At 42.8% G+C, this 17500-nt stretch overlaps 1 protein-coding gene across 1 annotated transcript in view; it reads left to right on the forward strand.

Moving 5' to 3' along the window:
• Positions 1-914: 914 nt before the first annotated feature.
• The window catches only part of nr5a2 (nuclear receptor subfamily 5, group A, member 2), an 88087-nt gene continuing 71501 nt past the window's right edge, over positions 915-17500 (forward strand). Inside the window, exons 1-3 of the mRNA XM_084066284.1 lie at positions 915-1177; positions 4617-4735; positions 12036-12177. Of these exons, the coding sequence (XP_083922410.1) occupies positions 1093-1177; positions 4617-4735; positions 12036-12177 (346 nt within the window). The 5' untranslated portion in view covers positions 915-1092. The remainder of the gene's footprint in view (positions 1178-4616; positions 4736-12035; positions 12178-17500) is intronic.

Below are 17500 nucleotides of genomic sequence, written 5' to 3' on the forward strand. Positions count from 1 at the left end.
ATTCACAGCGGGGCGTCTGTCTGGTTGGGTTTGGTTGAATGAATGATTCTCCGCTTTGCTTTGAAACTTCCTTCATTAGCGGCGTTTAAGAAACAGCTGAGATACAGAGAGGAGAGGAGAGGAGAGGAGAGGAGAGGAGGGGGGCGGGATAGTTTGGAGAGACGCGTCTTCTCCGCACGCCCATTGGTCCCAGAGAGTGATGTCAGACTCTGACATCACGCTCTGGGTCCAATGGGCGTGCGGAGAGAGAGAGGCAGAGGGACTGGAGCTCTCATCCACCATCCGCTCTCAGAGACACCGAGTCCGGCTTGTACGCGCGAAGGAAGGAGGGGCCGCTCGGTGACAGCCAGCCAGCCAGCCAGCCGCGTCTTTGTCACTAAAGTTCCAGTTACGCACTGACAGTTCAGTTCGCTGTAACTCCTGCTCTGTTGTGTCCAAAAGACTTCTTTTTTTTTGTTTTGGGAGGGGGTTGAAAAGGCCAAACCAAACGGGAGTTTTTTTCCAAGTCAGCTTTCTTTGCTCCTCCAAAAAAAAACTCCAAACGAGCTTTTCTTTCGCCGTTGCTTTGCTTTCTTATTGCCTGTTCATTTCTACCAGTGTCCGTGCAACAAGATCTGACCTTTTTTTTCTTCCCTTTCTCGTCATTATCCCAAATCAGTTGCAAGTTTTCGCTGCGATATTGCAATTGCGCACACCGCTATCGACCCGCTTACAGCAGTTTTTTTTCTTTGGCTTTTTTGCGCAATAGGAAAGCACTGAAATAAATAAAAGATGAATTCATAATTCATGCGCTGGGGGTTTGGAGATATATAGCTGCTGCTACTGCACTGCTGCTGCCCCAACGGCTATGTAGCCTGACGACCCGAAGACAAACTCCGAGACCCCCCGACAGACCGCTTGAGTTCAGCCTCGTCCTCCAGTGTGTGAGAAGAGAAGAATCGTTTTGTTTTGACACACACACACTCACAGAGTAAAAAAAGAGACTCTTTGAAAAAGAGACGCTTTGGTCCGGAATCCCGTCCCGTCCAGGTGTCCCCCCACAGACACCAGGCGGGTCGGACAGTCCTCCCCGCCAGGCCGGGCTGAGCTGTCATGCTGCCCAAATTCGACACGGAATCTCTGGGAGTCGTCCGATCGCATGGGGAACAACACGGGCACATGCCAAGGAACATGCAAGGTAAGAGCAATCATTTAGGGCATTTCAATGGTTCTCTAATCGTTTACTTTCAACTTGTACAAATGCCACCAAATAGACCCCGCTTGGTTGCATTCGTACAACTCTCCGAGTTTGCAGACCTTCATGAGGATCCGTTTGTACATCCCTAAACAAAAGCCCACTTTGGAAAGAAAGAAAATACAGGCTCCTAATGTAGGGCAGTCAATGGTTCTCTAATCCTTTAATTACAAACTCATAGAGATGTGTAAAAGCCACCAAACGGACCCTCACGGGTCCGTTTGGTGGCATTTGTACAACTCTCTGAGTTTGCAGACCTTTATATGGGTCCGTTTGGGAATCCCTCAACAAAACCCCACTTTGGAAAGAAATTAAAATAGAGACTATATGGAGGTTGGCGTTATAAGGGGATAAGGTTTCCATTTGGGTGATTTTTAGGTGCCGTTGGTCCTTGGTCCCGTGTGCGTAAAAACAGACTGACTGACGGGGCACGAGAACCTGCTCGTGTAGCCTAGTTCGCGTATAAAGTTTTAACTTTATAGTTTACTTATTATAGGCTATAGGCCTATTAGTCAACTGTTTTGTTGCAACTTAGTCGTAGCATATTTTCTTTTTCTTCCAGAACGTCCTGTTATAATTTTTTTTAGCTTCTGTGATTCTGTCACCTGTCAAATATATCGGTCTGTGCTTGTTGTCACTTTTTACCAAAACAGCACAAGTTAATTAATTCCTCTCGTCTTCTATAATGTAGCAAATCAAACGAAAACCCCGCAGGGAACGAGTTAAAATGTCAATTAACCACTCAACGTTGTGTATTAATTCTATAGCAAGTAATTAGCCTAGAGTCGAATTTATTGCGCTTGTGCCATTCCCCCCCCCTCAAAATCGTTAAATCGTTTCCAAGTGAAATCCGGTCTATTGGTCTGTGATGTGTGTGTGTTTTTGTTTTTGTTGTTGTTTTGCACGGTAAAATCTGGATTTATTTAAACAAAAAAAAAACATTATGCACATTGAGATAAACGAGCAGTTGTTGCCTTTCAGATGTATTTTATTCTAACGTTGCGATCACAGCCATCTGAGCAGCACTATGTATATTTTGTTGCAATTCTATCTCACTAAAGTTATGTCCATAAATGAAAACTGAAATAAAACCACAGTGTATGAAATATTAGCCTCCACGGTATAGTGGCACATTTGATGAAGATATGATTAGATGTTTTATTTATTTATTCTCTTGGTTGACCAGAACATTCACTCTAGATCACGGAGGAGTAGGCTATAAATTGATTTTTTTTAAAGTGACCTTGTGTTTTATTTATTTTTTATTTTTGTGTAAACCTCAAACGAGTCCTTGTGGAAGTTTTCCTCCAGTTGGTTTTGAAGTGAGGATATTAACTAATCCGGCAGCAGCAGGTCATTCATGCATTCATTCATTCCACAGCCATATATAACCCAGCGATCAATTAGACCGACCCTATAGTTTATGGACAAGTTGATAACGACAAGGAGTGGCTTCCACCCTTATCTCTGTGTTTTACGCACAGGGGTGAAAAAAAAAATACAAAATAAGTAGCAGGGATTTAGAACGGATGAACATGTGTTAAATATGTTGTAGGATAGGGTATAGTCTACTTTTTTTGCCTCTCGGAGTGGAAGTACAGCGGCTGCAGGTGTAGAGATATCCCGTTATTGGACTATTTGGACACAGTCTGCCTCTACGCACGAGGCCTTGGTAATAATAATATTTTATATTCGTTATTCTTTTTTAAACACTCACAAACCTAAATGGAATGCATCGGAATAAATAACCCATCTGGATCCCAGGTTCACAGATTGAAATAAATAAATAATAATCATAGAAAACGAAAAGCCTTCACCACAGCTCATATACTTGTTGCGCTTGATTAAAAGTGATAGCCACTCAACAGCAACATAAATGGGCAAATAATTATGAATGAATGAATTAAAAAAGAGCAAAAGCTCATAGCACGGCACCAAGTGCTGCACTATAAGCTTGTAGATCTGCTATTTTTTTAACTATGACAATGTATGAGCAAAATGTTGCAGCCAGTTGGGGAATTGTTGTAGCCTAGTAGCCTATAATTGAACAAGTCGCTTAATATTTTGTCAAGGCCCTTTGGAAGCTGCGGGTCGAGTAAACAAACATTTTTCTTCTTTTTTTTTTACAATGTTGTTCCTCATTGTGATTTTTCCTGCTTGATCGTGTGGTGTTTTTTATTGTATAATAAATGCGTTTGCGATCCTTGTAAATGCCAGGCCAGGTGTTTGCTTAACGCTGCCATTATAGTCCTTCTTATCATCAATGCAAATGCAACTATTTCTTTCGAGTTGTAAAACAAATGCACTACAATGGCCTGTGTGTGCATTATGTTTAACACCGCGCAGGGAAAACTGAAACAAACAAAAAACAATCACTTTCGTGATTGACTCAGTAGAAATTGGCCTATTGTTACAGTTCAATTCCTCAAGTCCATTTGGAATGTATTTTCGAATACATATCTAAAGCCATTCAATCCGGGAACGCATCTGTGTCATTTTAGATTTTAAACCACTTTAACCATTATTTTATAATTTGGGCTAATCAAAAATAGCAGATATACAAGCTCATTGAGCAGCACCAAGTGCCATTCTATGAATATATAGATTGTTTAAAGTGACCATTTTTTAACTCAGGGAGGTCCCTGCATGGAACAAAATATTTTTAGATGGGGGGTCAGTGGCCAAATAGCCTACATATCATTTTGGGTGGTCCTTGACATGAAAAAAAGTTTGAGTTTTTTTCAGAAAACTGATTGAACACTTTTTTGACACTTTTAGAATTGGCCTCAGGTCTTAATGGGTTAAATATATATATCTCTGTTGCCTAAAGAGCAGAATTAAGGTTTCTGCATGCATATCTTCATTTTGTCCGTGGGCGGTAGGATAAAGGAAAAAAAAATCTTCTCTCTCCTAGAATCCTTAACTCTAATATCTCACCATTTCCCACGCGATTCCACGACTTAGATTCATGAATATTTATGAGCTTCACTTTCATGCTGGTTTCGCCCTGTCTGTCTGTCTGCAACCAGAGCGCCAACATAGAGAAATAAATGATAATAGTGTGCTTTCAAGCCCTTCCAAAACATAGGGTTATAGGCTATAATATTGTGATCGTCCAGTACCAAAATTACCCTACACATCAAATAACTCAAATCATTCTGTCTTCATCCCCCCCCTTGTTATTTTTTTCTTCTATGGAGGAAAAGTTTGATAAATTAACATGTGGTAATTTGGAAAATAAATTGCTTGCATTGAAAGAGACTCTAACTCTGTGTGTGTGTGTGTGTGTGTGTGTGTGTGTGTGTGTGTGTGTGTGTGTGTGTGTGTGTGTGTGTGTGTGTGTGTGTGTGTGCGCGTGCGCGTGCTCTCATGGATTTTGCAGCCCCCCACTTTAAAATGATGGACTATTCTTATGACGAAGACCTCGACGAGATGTGTCCCGTGTGCGGAGACAAGGTTTCGGGATACCACTACGGCCTCCTCACCTGTGAAAGTTGCAAGGTTGGTAAACCCCCCCCCCCCCCCCCTCAACAACCCCCAGCCCCCCCTACCCCACTATTACCCCCCCCCCCCCCCCTACTCTAGACCAATAAGTCTCAAGCGTCTCTTTTATGTCAAGGACCCCCAAATGAATATGTATTTTGGCTGCGGACCCCCCAATCTGAAAATATTTTGTGCCACATACAAGAAAATTCCAACATTTTCAAAAAATGTTTTCAAGAGATTTTGAATATAGCCGATCTAAAGCTCACAAGTTGTAAGCTTATAGTTGTAGATCGGCTGTTTTCTAATAGCCGATGTATATAGGATTCGAGGGGTTAAACTGATGCTACTTTGACCCCCTGGAACCCCCTCAATTAGGACCCCCGAGGCAGGGGGGGTCCCCTGATCCCACTTTGAGAACCGTTACTCTAGTCCAACTTTCACTTTTCTCGGTGACCATACTATGTGTACTCCTACTAACATGTTATTAAGCTATGGAAAAGTGTTCTAAGTATATAATAATGATAAGTGTAGGATACCAGCGTTTTTTGCTGCAAGCAGCAAGCGAAAGCAATAAGAAGTTTAAACTGACTGTCTACTGAAAAACCTTGCACAATGAAATCTTCTGTGACTCTAAAGAGAGTCGCCCGTATACGGGTCCATTTGGATCCATTTCGGATCCAAATGGACATATAAACGCTTATAAACTCAGTCTCAGTCTTCTGAGTTAAGTTAACACCGATGTTTTTCCTGTGTTAAATTAAGACTGAGGATTTTCACAGTGTAGGTATTGAGTGAGTGCACCCCTGGTCGGGCCTGCCCGCCCTGCCGCACACACACAAAAAAAAACAAAAAAAACCTCCAACACAATGTTATCACGTTTCATCAAGTGCCTACAATATTATAATTGTGCTTACAGCGCTTTTCCTATAATATACCACTCAAGTTAATAGACTCGGAATACGGTCATTGTAAAGCAAAGTGTGGGGATGTTTCATCTATAATTTTCCTCTCTGTCAACAATATAATTGCCCCGCATGCATTTCCCTCTGGCCGCCTCTGATCATATGCTCAATGTCACGCTAATAAGCGCCATCCTCCTCTCTCTCCTGTCACCCCGACCCCGGCTGTTTGTCAGTACCGGGGAGGGAGAAAAAAAAAATTAAGCTTAAAGATGAATGCCTTTGTGTTAACATTATTCAGTGTAAAAATGGAAGCCCTGTGGTATTGACGCTGCGCTGTGCATTTCTTGTCTATGTGGTCATTATTCAAAGCAGATGTTATAGATTTTTACCCCATATTATGACCTTGGGATGTTGAGCATTGTGCTTCAAGGGAGCCTTGTCAATGCCAGCGCTCGCTCGCTTGCTTGCTGCTGCTGCTTGCTGCTGCTCTTGCTCTGGTGGCTCACACACTTTTAAAATCCCTGAGTTGTTAATTTAACTCTGAGAGTTAACAAATGGACCCGAAAGGGTCCATTTGTTCACTCTCTGAGTTAAATTAACGTTCAGGGTTTTTTTGTTTGCTGTGCGAAGTTGTAAGTGTGTGTGCGTGTGTGTTGCGTGTGTGTTGTTGCAGAGTCAAATTCGTTTGACACGTCTGTCAGTTGAGCTGAGATGCGGTGGGGAATGCTGTGTGTGTGCTCACATGCTCATGCATGCACGTGTGTGTGTGCGTGTGTGTGGTGTGGTGTGTGTGTGTGTGTGTGTGTGTGTGTGTGTGTGTGTGTGTGTGTGTGTGTGTGTGTGTGTGTGTGTGTGTGTGTGTGTGTGTGTGTGTGTGTGTGTGTGTGTGTGTGTGTGTGTGTGCTGTTAGTAAGCTGTTGGCGAATGTGTGCAAGAAAGACAAAATCAGTTTCAAACTGCTATACGCACAGTACACGGTAAAATTGCTCAGCTGTTTAACTCTGAGAGTGTTAATTTGTTCACACACAGCGTGTTATATTAACACAGAGGATTCTACTGCGTACTCACGACGAGGCCTCTCTAAAATACAAAGAATCCTTCTTCCTACTGACGTTAACCTCCCAGCTCTTAAAAAAGCCACAATGATTTGTTTTAATTTGGTGGTAATCCATCATTTTGTAAGAGTAGCGGATGCTGTACAGCCCCTCTCCACCCCCTCGTATTTCTTTATTTATCTTTTTCTTTAACGAGGGATATCTCATTCATGATGGAACTAAACATGTCATACGGGTAAACCCTCCGACGAGTTTTGTGGAAACCTCCGTTATTTGCAATAGGATGTGGCCCAAATCCCGTCTTACACACACACACACACACACGCACACGCACACGCACACACACATACACAAATACACGTACACGCACGCATGCGCGCACACAGACAGGCAAGCATGCGCATGCGCACACACAGACACGTAGACACACATGAATGCATGCAGGAGTGCACGCACACACACACACACACCACCCACCAAAACACAGTTGTGAATAGGTTTCCTTTATCAGGGTCAAATTGGAGCTGTGGCTGGGTTGCGGGTGGTGGAAGGGGACAGTGTGTTTTGGATGAAAGCGGAGTTGGAGACGTGTGTGGGTGTGGGTGTGTGTGTGTGTGTGTGTGTGTGTGTGTGTGTGTGTGTGTGTGTGTGTGTGTGTGTGTGTGTGTGTGTGTGTGTGTGTGTGTGTGTGTGTGTGTGTGTGTGTGTGTGTGTGTGCGTGCGTGCGTGCGTGCGTGTTTTTTTGTGTGTGTGTCTGTGTGTGTGTGTGGCTGTGTGTGTGTGTGTACCGGGGGAGGTGGCTCAATGTCCACATAGATCCACAAAGAGACACTAGTTGAACCTCTGTCACAGACATGCACACAGGAACTTGTGCGTGTGGTGTGTTTGTGTGCTTATGTGTGTGTGTGTGTGTGTGTGTGTGTGTGTGTGTGTGTGTGTGTGTGTGTGTGTGTGTGTGTGTGTGTGTGTGTGTGTGTGTGTGTGTGTGTGTGTGTGTGTGTGTGTGAGTGTGTGTAGATGCACATATAAACGCTGCCCCCCAAAGCGTGTCGACGTGGCCGGCATTACCACTCAGACACACACACACACACACGGACAGCAACTAAGACAAACAATTTCATAGACAAACAATTTCATTGACGCACGCACGCACGCACGCACGCACGTACGCACGCACGCACGCACGCACGTACGCACGCACGCACGCACACACGCACGCACGCACACACACACACACACACACACACACACACACACACACACACACACACACACACTCGTACAGTCCTGTTAGTACTCATTACAGGAGGTCTGTTAAAAGCGAACCAATAACCACATCGTACATGTTAGCAAAACATCAACAAGCTTCACATCTCTCTCCCTCTCTCGCTCTCTCATGATGTGCCATATGGTTCAGGGTTCGAGAGCAGCCCTGTATTATTTTTTACTCATACTTAATAGTGTAGTGTTACACTATTTGTGTTGTTTACTTGTATTTGTAGAAGACAGTTTTGTTTTATTCAGTTGTTCTGAGTCATTTGCTAATTGTGCAATTTCTTTTGTAAAAATGCAGTTTTTAGCAGTCAGTTCTCTTGTCTGTTTTGAGATGCTTATTTTTTGTTTTGCAAACCAAACTCAAAGTCTCTATTTGAAGTTGGTAGAGAGTAAAATCCTGGATGTTAATTTAAATCACGAGAGACAAATAAACACTCACATTTTGCTGTGCATGTGTGAGGTACTTTTTAAGTCGGCAAAAGCATTTGACTACTCTTAAAAATTCTCAGTGTTAATTTATCCATTTGTAACCAAATGGACCCTTACGGGTCCACTTGGTTACATTTGTACACACACAGAGTTAAATTAACACTGAGGATTTTACTGTGCATGTATCATCAGAGGGTACAATGTGCGCATGGCTCCAAAATATTTGCCAGCCCTTTTTTCCCCCCCGCTGTTGATTTCAATTTTTCAGAACAACCTCGGAAAAAGGCAGGATATTATTTTCACGGTCGCTTGGGTAAAAAAAAACACGCAGGTAGAATTATGTGTGGTATACTGGTTAGGGAGGGTAATTATTGGATCTTTTTTTCCCCTGCTTCTGTTTTTCCTGTTTCGCTGCAAAATCCGGTGGCAATTCATCTCCTAGAGTTAAATGAACGCTCACAATTCTGACAGCGTATAGTTTAGTGGGTCAGGGTTTTTCCTACCTTATATTTTACAGTGCACGCTGATGTGCAGATAGTTACTGTTTGTACGCTACAGTACGGATTCTCAGACGAAGGGGGAGGCATTTTGGGATTTTGCAGTGCAGGTCAAAATGCAGTCGGTTGGTCGCATGGCTGTTTGCATTGATAACATGTGTTGTAGAGATATTCAGTGCAGTTTTCCTCAAACTCGTTCATGTCAAGGACCCCCCTAAATTAATATGTTTTTAAAGTGCGTGAATTGAAAATATTTTGTGCCAGGGCCCCCCACCCCATACAAGCTTTGTGTTAAAATGTTTCAAAAATATTAAAAATGTACCCAAAATTGACAAGATTTGTTTGAAAATAACAGATCTTCAGATTGTAGATTGGCTATTTTCAAGTGTATTACGGCCTCCTTGTGGTCTTGGGACGTGCAGAGCGCTGGATCGCATGTCCTTCATAGCTTGCATCTGCACTCATTATAGGAAGAGCAAAATGTATTGTATGCAGATCCGTTTTGTACCGGGGCATTTCTCTGCATTTTTTTCTTCCCTGTTTCTTTGTCCAGGTTTGGGGAGTTTCACGTTTTGAAAACAAACGGAAGCCTGTCGATCAGATCAGAGTTGCATGCATATCATTTCCCTGCCAAATAGTTTGAGTGCAGCATCTTTTTAGTGAGCGAGGGGGAAGCACTTTAAGAAACCAGGACTTCTCAAAGATTCATCAGATTTACAGCAAAAAAGAACAAATGATGTTTTAAATAATTTGTCAGATCGGTTTGAATGGTTCATGATCCACCCGTGATTTCTCATGGTTGAACTATAGCCTCCAATTATTGGACTTGTACCCATACAGAGAATCAATTTGCCGATGCAGAGAGGCAGTAACCCTATTTTACAGAATCTTTTCTTTGCACACAATGAGCATAATACTGTAAGAGAAACTGAGTTGTTTCTCACTTACAGTAAACATAAGACTTCATGTCCTGTGTTTTTTTTTTACACATGTTGCAAAAAGGTCAGCATCCGTGCTACAGGTTTGGTTTAGACTGACAGCAATGTTCCCTCCGTGTACTATAAATGGAAAATTGGAGAGAAACTTCTGTCTCTTCGAAGCACAGTTGCCTCACCTCTTGGAAGTTGATACGGCACACTTCACGTTTTTTAAACGTGGTGTGGACAGGCAGACAGACAGACAGACAGACAAATAGACAGACAGACAGGTCAGTCAATGCAGATTCTCCATTAAATCTGTGTTTTGCCAGATATTGACGGTAGCAATTCTAAAAAGAACCTAAAAAAAAGAAAAATGCACAAACACTGGCACCCACGCACGCACGCACACACACACAGAAGAGCAGGTTTAAGGATTCTCCCCTTAGGTTATGGATCTAGAATACGTTAATACACCCTCCCCCCACACGTTTGATTTCCCCCTCCCCACTGCTACTAATAATTAATTCCACATTGCAGGTATGAATCTCGGTAATCCCGGAACTGTGAATTATGGATATAATTTATTGGATTTTTCGGACTCCTATGCTCATATTTTTCAATAATTGAGCTCTGGGTGATAGAGCGATGTGTTTGTAAAATCTGTCAGTCTTTATATGGGAGAGTGAATCACAAATATCATTTTAATAACTGTTAGAATTACATTTTCATCCCCTTCAAATATTATAAAGGATTATGAAGGAGTTTGTAATGCAGTAATAGTAACATTTATGAGCATGTTGACTATTTAAGTGAATGTTATCTTTGTATTTTTGTTTTTGTCTGAGTGAGCTGAAAGCAAACAATCCACATGCAGTAAAACATTTTTACAAAGGAAAACGTTAGATTCTGTTTTTATCACAATAGTTGAATTCATAACCTTTTTGAAGAAGTGATTTTGGTCTTCTTGCAGTGTGTATGAATGTAATACTGTGTGTGTGTGTGTGTGTGTGTGTGTGTGTGTGTGTGTGTGTGTGTGTGTGTGTGTGTGTGTGTGTGTGTGTGTGTGTGTGTGTCCATGTGCGCTCTAAACTGTAATTACGTTTTCTACGTGTGCCTATCTTATAATTGTATAAGTTCCTGCATGTTTGTGTGTGTGTGTGTGTGTGTGTGTGTGTGTGTGTGTGTGTGTGTGTGTGTGTGTGTGTGTGTGTGTGTGTGTGTGTGTGTGTGCGTGTGTGTGCGCTGTGTGCTCTGTGCGTATGTGTGCACAGCAACAGGTCCATTTTACACTATAGCTGGGGTCAGGGGCCCTCTTGAACATTTCAAAAGCTTTCGCGGCCCACCCATCTTAACACGGTAGACCCACCGCATGCATTTTCAGAGCATGTTTATTTTAATGATCAATCAGTCGATTGAGTTCCGACTCGGATCAATGGAACCAATGTAGTTTATACTTTAAGTTCTTATTTATTGGTAGCACAATAAAAACTTCCACCTTTTTACATTAATCTTCCTAAATATTAATGTTATATTATCATTCAAATCTTAGGGCCCTATCATGGACCTTACCCCGTATGCCTAAACCTTTTTTAACGAATAGTAATAAAATAGTTCAAAGTAGCCAGTCTACAAGCTCACAACGTGTCGATGTAGATGGGCTATTTTCACTATTTTAAAATGTTTTTCAAAATAGTAAAAAATGCCAAAAAAGTTTAGGCATAAGGGCGGTAAGGTAGGGCCAGATAGGGCCAAGATAGGGCCCTATTCTGGGCGCCGTCTTACCCATTATCCCTAAACATTTTCAAATAGTTGAAATAGCAAATCTACAAGCTCATAATGTGTCGATGTAGATTGGCTATTTGAACTACTTGAAAATGTTTTTCAAAATAGTAAAAAATGTCAAAGAAGTTTAGGGATAATGGGTAAGACGGCGCCCAGAATAGGCCGTGTGTTTTGCCAATTATTTAGGGATCCACTTGCACAATATCCTCGTGGTCCACGTTGATAACCACGGCACTGTAGCATGTAAGCGACCAGTATGTGTGTGCCGGTCGCTTATCCCATGTCCTTCTGCATCTGTCGTCTCGAGACCGGGTGTGAGCTGTGAATGAGGCCAATTACAGATGCTGGGGTGGGGGTGGTGGGGTGGGGTTACTGCTGCTGGTGGAGGTGGGGGGGGGGGGGTATAGCAGGGAGGGTCATGCTGTGTTGACATCTTAATTGCTTTCCCTCCACAGGGCTTCTTCAAGCGCACCGTCCAGAACAACAAACGCTACACGTGCATCGAGAACCAGAGCTGTCAGATCGACAAGACCCAGAGGAAGAGATGTCCCTACTGTCGCTTCCAGAAATGCCTCACTGTCGGCATGAAGCTGGAAGGTACACATCACATGCACCACGCATGTACTGCACACGCACGCACGCACGCACGCACGCACGCACGCATAATTATAATATTCCAAGGCAGTTTATGTGAAAATGCATCTATGAAATGAATGAAATGCCATAATCTTTCAAAAGCATTAACAATGCAAAATCATGACGACTAGTGGGGTCATCAATATTTATTTTGGTTCACAGAATGTCTCTTGCAGACAAATTCCTTTATATTAAGATTTAATTACAAATTATAACAGGTTAGTGAGTAAATTAAATCTTAGGTAGACAAAAAGATAACACTTTCACTGGGTCCTTTTGGTGAAACTGAATTATTGTGGAACTTATTTTTTCCCCCTGAATGAACATTTAATACGATTCTATAATTCAGCTTTTCATTTAGGGTTTCTGTATCAGCTCAGCTAATAATAAGAGTTAAAATCTTCAAAAGTATTTTAGTTTTTGTTTTTCCAAAGCTCTGACCTTTATTGTTAAAATGGTTCCTAAATAGCGAAAACAACTCTTTTTGCCATTTGTTGTACGACAGAGTATAATAGGGATCAAGTAGTTAAAAGGAGCCTATGACCTGGAGCTGCTCATAAGGAGTTGATAGCGTGAAATAATAAACGTTAGATTTGAGGTATTTATCGCAAGTCCATTGTCCAGAGTGACACGGCGATTGAGCGAGGGACGGGCTGGGTATCTTGTTCAAGGGTATTCCGACAGGATAACTGGCTGTCGACAGACACACTGGCTAGCTGTAGCGCGGGGATCAAACGGGCGACCGTTTGGCAACAGGACATTTCTCTGTAAACTCTAAGCCACTCTGGACAATGCCATGTGTTATTCCTGAGAGAAACATTCAAGCCTTGCAAGGCCAATACCAAAAACATCACACAGCATTCACCGCAGCGGGGCCAAAAACAACACATTGACAACATTCACAGTTGAGTTAAATTAAATCAAACCGGTCTGGTTAGTCTAGTAATGCCAACTTCAGAGCATACTGATGTGTGGGCGGCATTAAAAACCCCAACATGAATACTCTAGACGGCCTTTATCTTAAAAAAAAGGATATTGTTATTTTGCAGTCCATCTACTTGGAGTTAATTAATGGCCAACAAATTCTTTTGGCCATTTAATAAGTGAACGCCAACCACTGAGATCTGCGTCCAGGAACCATGCCTCAAACAGCTGTAAACATGGGGGGGAAAGAGATCCATGGTGACATTATTTGATTTTGTGTACCATATTTTTCAAGAAGCAAGCCTGTCTGTTAGCAATTATGGAAACTGAGAGCTGGGGAAATATGTTTAAAAAAGAACCCAAAAAAAAATTCCCTCTCTCCTCCCGAATGCCAGTGGTGACAGCGGACCCCCAGGACAGCTATTGTTGGAGAATGACTGCTGCTTAGCTTCTATAGACATGCATGAGCTGAAAACGTTCTGGCCAAAGTGATCCATCGCTGGAGAACACAACACAACAGACACCATCCTTTGTCTGTTCATTCACAATAGAAGTCAGTTGTGCTCCCCAATGTTTTAGCTGAATAATCTAAGTGCTTTTATATATATATATATATATATATATATATATATATATATATATATATATATATAATACAGTATCCACTCGACATAGACTATGCTATCACTTTACAATGAGAACTATCTTTGAATCACAATGGAAATCATCTGATGTTATGAGAACATTAGAAAATTATTCTTGGAAACCTATAGCAGCGGGAGGAGTACAATAGTCTTTTTTCTGAACTGATTTACATTTGACCAGTTCCTCTCGGAGTGAAACGAGATTCCACTGTTTGAAATGATCTGACAAAATGATCGCAGGGCATGAAGACAGAACTCATGATTGAGTCGTATAGAAGCTGTACCCACAAAATGCTAACATTTCAGAGCATAACCATCTGTGTTTTATTTTGAAATGGTGAGCTGTGAACAGCCGAGTATACCATTTCATTTCCAAAGTGGTGTGTATGTGTGTGTATATGTATACCCTCTTTTGAACGAAACCTCTCATTTGTACAATTGTTCCTGAAAACCCAACAATAGCTCGGTGCTGTTTAGACAGTGAGTGTGAATCAGGCTGGGGTTTGGCTAAGCGCACGGACGGGCCCCGTCCGCATGTGCACTTAAAATGGTCAGACGGTGTGATAGATTAAGTGTTGGGCTTTGGCAAGCGGGGAGCAAGGAGTGGTAACGATGATACTTTTGGCCCGTCCGTTTTTTGATGGCGTTGTGTTTGATTTGAACGCGGGTCAGAACCCTTGTTCAAACAGAATTATCCAGAAGTGACAGCGGCGGGCGGGCAGGGGCCAACCCCACATTCTTCTTCTGCTCAAAGAAAATATTTGAAATCAACTAGTTTTTTTTTCCAGACATAGAATGAGGGGGCTCCGTTTCTGAAGGTTGTATGTCCGTTTGGGGTGGGTGGTTAGGGGTTCATGTTGCCTAGTGATATCATTTTGATATCACTAAAGGATTAACCACTTCCAATGTCATTATTGGCGAAAAGTAAAAAAGAATGATTTAATATATCTTCAGGAATTAGCAAAATGATCAGATGTACGAGCTGTTCGTTATTCATCCTACGAAGAAGTACATAATAGGGCATAAGTAGTTAAACAAGTTTCTGAAAGCGCTATAGTGCCATCATTTAAAAAGCAACATAATTTTGTTTGCTAAATGTTTATCTAAACAATGTAGTTGGTGATACGTTTTCCTATGCTGATATCTGGTTTCTAAGCAAAACGCTTCACTTACTTGCACCAGAATGGAACATTAAAATGTATGCAAATCACATCCAGACTGCTTGGTTTTAACCCCTGGCAGTCGTGCATGCCCACACACACTGCCCACTCTTTTTTATTTTACATTCACTTATACCTTCAAGGCATCGAGTCGCTGATCCATTCACAACAAGTCAAATTATCTAAGGTTCTTCTATTGCCAACGTCTTGAGCAGCCATTAGCAACCAGCTCAAACCCACAGCCCTCTGACTGAAGACACATATTCCTGTGTTTCATCAATGATCGGATCCCGCATAATCAAGTGAAGTGGGGGTCCCGGGGACTCCCAGGGGTCCTTGAGGGGGTTCCAGGGGGTCCCTAACAAAGTTAGTTATAACCACTATTTTACAATTCTGGCTATTCAACAATCTTTGAACAATTCAGAAAAATGTGGAATATTTCTGGAGATTTTCAGATGGGGGTCCGCGGCCAAATACATCAATTCGGGGTTGCCTTGACATAAATGTATAATGTTTGAGAACAACAAGATAAAGCAACACAGTCCAGGAAGGAACGATGGAATCAAAGACAGACTATTAACGTTTGTTCCTCCAATCCCCCCACCTCTGCCATCAAGCTGCCATGCAAAGATAGATTAATTGCCCTTAATTGTGAATGGCCACAGGGCAGAATATGTTGCAGGCTTGTCGTTTTATACGGCTGACAGGAGGAGGAGGGGGTGGAGGAGGTGGTTGTTGGTTAGGGTGTAGTAGGGTGGCTGTCGGGGGTGCGTTTGATTTGTTTGCTGGCGGAAGTTTTTCTGCTCCAGGGCAGGTGGGGGCCCCCCTGACCAGCCATGAGACAGACCGCCGCAGGGGTGGGGCCCTGCGGCGGTCTGTCTCATGGCTTGTCAGGGGGCCAACAGGGGCCTTTGAGAAACAGAGCCTGTCGGCCCCTCTCTGCCACAACCTGTAAAGACCTCCCACACAGAACGAGAGGCCGTGCACGCACGCGCACACACACACACACGCACACGCGCACACACACACACACACACACACACACACACACACACACACACACACACACACACACACACACACACACACACACACACACACACACACACACACACACACACACACACACACACACAATTAAATAAATAAATATTGCTCTAGATAAACACACAGAGTACAGCACAGACACTCATAGAAGCTTGAAATGTCTCTAGATACAAACACACACACACACACACACACACACACACACACACACACACACACACACACACACACACACACACACACACACACACACACACACACACACACACACACACACACACACAGATAAACACTCGTACAGTGTTTGTACATACATGCACAAACACACACGGCGGTAAACACATACATATATTCATAAGCAGTCAGACCCCCCCCCCCCAAGAAAAGGTGCTGAGAAGCCACAGGCTGGGCGAGACCCTGTCGTTTGATATCTGTACACAATAGCAGTGAAATACGGTTGGTTGGTTGGTTGACGTATTTTTGTTATGTGTTTGACTGCACTTTGCATCTGTAATGTACACTGAGACTTGGAATGTGAATGTGGGAGAAAACGTGCGTAACGTCCCTGTAGGTTTTGACCTCCAGGTCTGTAGGTTTCCCTGTTTGTTTTTCGCCAGCGCTGCTGCCGTTATCCACAGGCCTTCCTGTTTGTCGATAAGTCTGTGGACCAATGGGAAGCTCCGTACTGACGTTGGGAAACTGTGTGTGTGTGCGCCTGTGTGTGTGTGTGTGTGTGTGTGTGTGTGTGTGTGTGTGTGTGTGTGTGTGTGTGTGTGTGTGTGTGTGTGTGTGTGTGTGAGAGAGACAGAGATAGAGACAGAGAGCGATGGACTGAAACACCACGCACGTGCACGCACACACTTGCAACAACTTATCAACGGGAGAATAGAATGGTAAAAATGTAGTTGTTTTGCAGTGATAAACAGTCCCTTTGACCCACTGTGGTGGAGCGTTCAAGATAGCCTTCCACGCTGCACCGGTGCAGCCATTATAGAGAGGCTCACCTAGCTGCATTTCCTTCTTCAAAATAGCAAAAATAGCCAATAGTCTTTTCTGTTTTCTCCGATTGTGGTGGAAAAGCTTTAGCTGAAAATAGCTGATCGACAAGCTCACAACGCGTCGCAACACGTCGATTGATTGATACTTTATTAGTTTGAAATGTAAACAGCACGTGGTACAGTAACGGTGCGTTTTAACAGCGGGCGATACTGGGCGACATCGTCCAAAAAGATAAAGAAAATCCATCTTTCATCGCCCCCCCCCCGCCCACTTCGCCCGATCGCCGGCTCTCATAGACTTTCATTATCTTTTGGGCGATGTTGCCCGGCATCGCCCGAGAGTTGCCCGCAGTTAAAACGCACCGTCTGACATTAAAGCTAAGAGGATAACACTAACAATTCCTGGGGGCTTGTTTCCATTGTGGTCCTATGTATTCAGTTCATCAACTTTAAGTGGGGAAGTGGTTATAATGTTTATTTTTGTAACTGGTAGCTACTGGGTGCACAGTAA

The sequence above is a fragment of the Gymnoscopelus microlampas genome (assembly GCF_963454915.1).
Source record: "Gymnoscopelus microlampas genome assembly, chromosome: 9".
NCBI classification, from domain to species: Eukaryota; Metazoa; Chordata; class Actinopteri; order Myctophiformes; family Myctophidae; genus Gymnoscopelus; species Gymnoscopelus microlampas.